Consider the following 5,721-nt stretch of genomic DNA (forward strand, 5'->3'; position numbering starts at 1 on the left):
GCTTCACTCACATTTTGTTTTAGTCAATAATATGCAGAGTAGTAAAAACTACATGATGCTATGTGATTCTATGTTCATCAGTTCTAAGGACTTTTTGCAACATGTTTTCCAAACCAGTCATTTAGCTGCTTGTGTTTGGGCTTTTGTTTGTAAGATATCACAGAGATCCCAATCTCTCTTCGTGGCTCAGCTGGTTTAATGTTAAAGTTAAGCTTCTTGGCCTCCTGCCAAATTTAACAAATCGTGATATGTTATTTATTAGTCAGCTCAATGAAAGTGCCTGTTCAGAAGAACTACACCAGATTGGCTGATATATGGTAACTTATAATGGAAGAAAATTCCTTGTTACCGTCACCAAAACGGGTGAGACCAGACTGAAAAAGTGCTTATTTTCCGAGCTGCATGTTTCCAGAATGTATGAGATACGTATGAGTCTCAGATTTTTGGCAGCTCGTTCTTTGCGCAAAGAAATTACTCGCCTATGGTAAGCAGAAAGAACTTGATCACTCTGTTTTGCACTTCCGACCACCCGCAGACAGGAAACCGTTCTGTTTTTAACAAGTAAAAGAGATAAAAGCTTACCTCTTTCCTGTAAGTGGGCCCAGACGGCTCCCGTCCGCAGTCAGGCTGAAGCGAGTCACCTTTCTTCTCCTGGTTGTTCAATTGTTCATTCAAACGTCGGGTGTCACCACTTTTATTGAGGATTGGAAAGGTGGCTATACTCTTAAATATCTAAGTAAAAGAAATAACGCACAGAGACGTAGTTCTTGCTGCTAGGCCATAGACGAGCCGGAGATTTATTACACTACCACGGATTCCTCTTTACAGTTTCTTCAGTTCAGTACAAAATCTTCATCGTCATTTCTTGTCACAAAAAATCTCCCCGAAGTCTTAATCTCGACCTGTTTTATACTTTTCCATCTTCATCAGTGTGTGTTGGAAAGTTTCAACCAATGGCGTGCTACTGTTGTTTTGCAGAAAGATTCTGGCACGCTTTATACTGAGTGTGTATTGGACGACCTTTAAAATATTTTGGACCTCATGAACTCAACATCTGCTCCATTTCAGAATTTCTGAATAGCACAATTTATCTCAAATTGTTGATTTTATCTTGCACAAACCAGAATTTACCTTTCCAGTAAATTCTGGCTCCATTTGCGCTTTGCACGCAAATGGAAGGAAAGAATTCGGTCAGGTTGACCTAGTGCGAAGCCAAAGTCTTTCCAGAAAACAACTCCTTTAAATAGTATTTCCGCTCTTACATTAACTGGGAGGTTTCTGAAGTAGAGCTGCTGTTCCATCTTCAGCCATGATATAATGTATATATGTTGATGTTTTACAGGCTACTTGGATATATGGAATTTCCTTTAATAATGTTTTCCCTCCCATAATTATAGAAACGAGGACTTCAAAACATCACTGTGTAATTTATAATAAATTAAACTTTGAAACTGTAACACTATAATTTATTGAATTATACTGTACATTTGCTCAACACTGTTATTTAAAGACCAGTGTGTGATAATACTGAGACTAAGTCTGAACTCATGGTTCTAAAAATTGTAGTTATTAACCATTTTTTGTCATTCCGTTTGTTTCCTCTTGAATTCTTAAACTCAACGGCGCTGACGTTGTGCAATATATGCAATAACACATCACAGATCATTTGGGTAAAAAAAATTGTTGCCTTGCACATCTCCAGGTGTCTCCTCTCTGAGGCTCATTTCTTTGCACAGGTTTTAAACTGTATTATATGTGCAAGAGTTTAGTTATGTTTTTACTTTACAGCAAATTTCCAATATTTTCAAACCAATTAACCAGTTATATACTCACGGTTTTAACTAAATAAGTAAAGTGTTGTCAGAATAATGGTTAATAGTTTAAACATTTAAATTTTATTTTTATATTCCATCTGCAGTTGGGTAGTTTCAAGACGTAGCGACAGAAAAGAAATATAAAAAATAAAAAACCTATAAAAGCTACATACTGCAGCTTTAATTGAATAATTTGATATTTTTTTGTTGAAAAAAAACACATACAAGTAAATACAATTATCAGAGATCCACTAGTTCAAGTTGCAGGATTTTCTGGTCATATTTTCTAATCCTTTCTGACTGAAGAAGAGTTGATTCTTCAAAACCAGTGTGTTCAGCAAAAAGCCCAGACATTACCTGTTTGTTACATAGCTTTTAATGCAGTTTGTTAAATATGATGCTTTTCCCCCCGAAACAAACAAATATGTACATGTACACCTACACTACAGCAAACACAATCAAGAAAATAAGCGCTAGAAAGGCCAAGCAGTTGAACACAATATGCAGCATATACTTTCATCTATGCTGCTATTGTTACAACCTATTAATTTAGCATCAAGCTTTGTATTAGAGATCTATCAGATGCTCACCAGTTTTCTCAGTGAAAAAGGTTTGAATTCATAATCTGCCAAATGAATCGTTAAATTGGCCCAAATGGAACTCAGAACCAAAGTGAGTCAGTGTAGGATATGATTTTCAGATAATATGCATTTGAATTAAACCATATATTTAAGCGATTTTTTTATGAAAATTCACCTCATGAAAAACAGCCAACTACAACAAAAACTAAACTGATACCCCATGTTTTCAGCATATGGGTTGAAGTTGGTTTGCTCATTTACTGTATTCAATACTTAGGATTTAAGGAGGAAATTGCTATTGGAGTGAAAATTGGTGCAGGGATGAACTGACCTGAACCTGAGTTCATACAGGAGGTTTTTTCTGTATGAACTGGGGCAAAGAAGTTCTTCTCTGATAGTAGATTAAATATATAAGTGCTACAGAGGTCATTGCGACTCCCGCCCAAACCTTCTTACTTCTTTTCCAACTAGTAATACTGTAAGAACTCAATACTCTCAACATCTGATCCACCGCCATGTTGTTTTGAGAACAGGTCAGTAGTCCTGGCTTGCTCTCATGGAAGAGAACATGAACGCTGGAGATGACGTTGGGATAGACGTCTGCCCAGTCCGTTCCGACCGTGGAGTAGCTGGGATCTCTGGTGTGGTGCATCAGGACCAGGATCACGTTTTGATCTCCTGTGGAGAAAAAGAAAATGAACAAGAGATGGATATGAGTAACAAAACTCAATACAGCACTGCTGTGACCTGTCTGTGCTTAATGTACCTCAGTAAATTTGGAAAATAAAAATAAAAGTTGTCTTATAAAAATGTTACAGGAGCTGTGTTTCCATTGCACAAGTTGGAATTACAAAAATAAATTTCTTAATGTAAATATGTGATTTAGAAAAACTCACATTTTTGGATCAAATGTTTTTGCACTAGGATGAGGCAGTTTTTTTCTACTGTATTGAAAGTAGTGTATTTCAAAGAAGTCATGATGTTACTACTGGCAAAAAAAGACAAAGAAGTCGACAGGAAGTGGTAGGAGAATAGTGGCAAGGTTTGCTTTTTACTTACTTAACGTGTGAACAAACGTAGTCACTTGATTTTAACTGTATTTCTTTTTTAATGGAAACACCACAATTGCTAAATTGCATTTTTTTTTTTACATTAGCGGAATAGCAACAATGTTAAAGCTTTACATGTTAAAGTTTTACATGTTACACATGTAACATGTAAAGCCAGTGCGGCGAGCTTTACATGTTACCTGACAGATTGCTCATGGCTGCTTCCACATCAGACCCGACACGAGATGTGATTGGACAGAAAAGCATGGTGACGCTGCTTCTGTTCCGGTCCGTCTGAAGCAGCTCTAAGTTCCTCCCCAGCTGGTTCAGCAGCTCTTCATCAGCTCCAAAGGTTTGTCCAGAAGTGACCACACGGATCTTAACTGTGCCCATCACCAAAACATGAAAACAAAGGATATAAACAGAGCACAAACATCACAATGAACCATATTTCTTGTGACTAGATTAGTTCACTCACCTAATAAACTGAAAAACAACCTTATTCCTAATCAAAGAAAAAAAAGTAGGGTTTATGTTTATGGTTTGTATAAAATTTCACTATGCATTTACATCATTAACAGTCTTGAGAGCATTTCTTTAGTTTTGCACGCACAAAAAAAGGTAGTTGCTTTATTTTGAAACATTTGTTCCTGTGTAACAATGAAGAATGCTGGGAAAACTCTCTTGTGACTTTGTGGACCAAAACCAAGTTTGTTCAATACAGCAAAACAGGAAAAATCTGAGTGCATGACTGAACAGGTGAGCAAAATACTTTCAGTTCAAGACTTACCTGTTTGAATAAAAATCCATCTTACACCTGGAAATAGGACGATAACAGTGTTATTTATCTTACACACAGGGTGAAGATTTTGTTATCTGACTGATAGAAATGAGTGAATGATAAAGGAAAAGAAAGAAGAAAAAGAACAGGATAAAGAACAGAGTGAACTTTTTGCCACCTTTAAATAAACTCACTTTGGTTTCTACATTCTGTCGTCACATAAATGGCAGAATGTGCAGAAATGAAGCTGTGTGTCTTTGCAGTTCATCCAAATTGTGTGATATATAAAGCAACTTTGATAAACAACCACTGTTCAATTTATTAGCTGCAACTCGCAAGTAACTCGCAAGTATGGACCATATTTTTTAGGACTGTTGTAATTCTGTGTGGCACAGATCCAAATTTCTGAAAAGCTTCTCATTTATTTTGGTTCTGATTGACACAATAAAATGACAGTTTCTGCTGATTCTTCAGCTGCGTATTCATGATGCTAATTTCATCCCAATGTTGCTCTATTGAAATTACTTTTTTTTTTTTTTTTTTTTTTACTGTGGAGGCCCTATAGCAGTAGTCTGCACTGTTATACTCCAAACCAAAATTAGAATATTAAACTCTTTCAATTTCCCTTTTTCCACATAGCTACACATACAATCAATTTTGATCTATATGTTTGTAAAAAGTGATATAAAATGTATGTAAAATGTTAGAACTAATTAGCCTACAGTTTAGAAACAACAAAAACAATAAAGTTTAAACATACCCCTCCAAAGCCTCATCAGGAAACCAATCATGGTCACTAAATACAAAAACATGATAAAAATTTGAATCAGTAAATCTTTCTGTGTAAATCCAAAAATGTCGGTCATTGTTTTGAACATCGCGTCTTTAGGGAAAACGGAAATTTAAATAAATACGCGCGCGCACGTTCACGTACGCAAAGACACAAAGACGTACACACGCGCTCGTACAAAGCTGTCAAGAACCCTGACAAACCCACACGAGCGCAAACACTCTCCTGCGCGCGCTCTCACACACATTTTATAACTCCGAAAGCATAATAAAGCCATTTGAACAGGTGCCAGTTTAAACCCAGCTACCGTAGATGCATCGAAACGTCGGACAGCCATTCATATAAAGAAAACATTTGATGGAGTCCTACCTTTGCTGCGTTGTTGCTGCTGCCTGAAACACGGTGTCACTCTGCTGAGAGCAAGAGGAAGAACTTTCACTTTCACTTTTAGAAGCAGAGAAACCAGAAAAACCACGTGATTTCTCTGCAGTCTATCTGCAGTGAAGCCTGCTCACTGGAGAGGAAGATAAAGGGTTGGACTCAAACCCTTAATTTACAGTGAAACGAACTTAATGTAGCCGATACTCCAAGGCGCTTATTCTTTTTTTTATGTTTTTATGATTATGTTTCTGCTTTACTTTCTCTCCTATTGTTGCATCACAGTGCTTTTTGCGGTGGGAAAATCTTTGAAGTGGATGAGATAAAT

The 5,721-nt window shown here is 36.7% G+C and overlaps 1 protein-coding gene across 1 annotated transcript; it reads right to left on the reverse strand.

Moving 5' to 3' along the window:
- Positions 1-2,172: 2,172 nt before the first annotated feature.
- Positions 2,173-5,475, reverse strand: LOC148160486 (uncharacterized). Its single transcript, XM_088011820.1, has 6 exons — positions 5,385-5,475; positions 4,986-5,021; positions 4,235-4,261; positions 3,923-3,949; positions 3,645-3,827; positions 2,173-3,073 (listed from the first exon to the last, which is right to left on the reverse strand). Exons 2-6 carry the CDS (start codon positions 5,014-5,016, stop codon positions 2,739-2,741), a joined length of 603 nt encoding a protein of 200 aa, XP_087867946.1. The 5' UTR covers positions 5,017-5,021; positions 5,385-5,475; the 3' UTR covers positions 2,173-2,738.
- Positions 5,476-5,721: the final 246 nt, after the last annotated feature.

This window comes from Poecilia mexicana, unplaced genomic scaffold, assembly GCF_051168715.1.
Source record: "Poecilia mexicana isolate PSO_F unplaced genomic scaffold, ASM5116871v1 scaffold_2, whole genome shotgun sequence".
In the NCBI taxonomy this organism is placed as follows: Eukaryota; Metazoa; Chordata; class Actinopteri; order Cyprinodontiformes; family Poeciliidae; genus Poecilia; species Poecilia mexicana.

Coding starts and splice junctions, on each gene's coding strand:
- LOC148160486 (XM_088011820.1), bottom strand. CDS start 5,016: ATGATTGGTTTCCTGATGAGGCTTTGGAGGG. Junction 3,950..4,234: donor ATGGATTTTTATTCAAACAG/GTAAGTCTTGAA, acceptor TTCTTTGATTAG/GAATAAGGTTGTTTTTCAGT. Junction 3,074..3,644: donor AGCCATGAGCAATCTGTCAG/GTAACATGTAAA, acceptor TTTTCTCCACAG/GAGATCAAAACGTGATCCTG.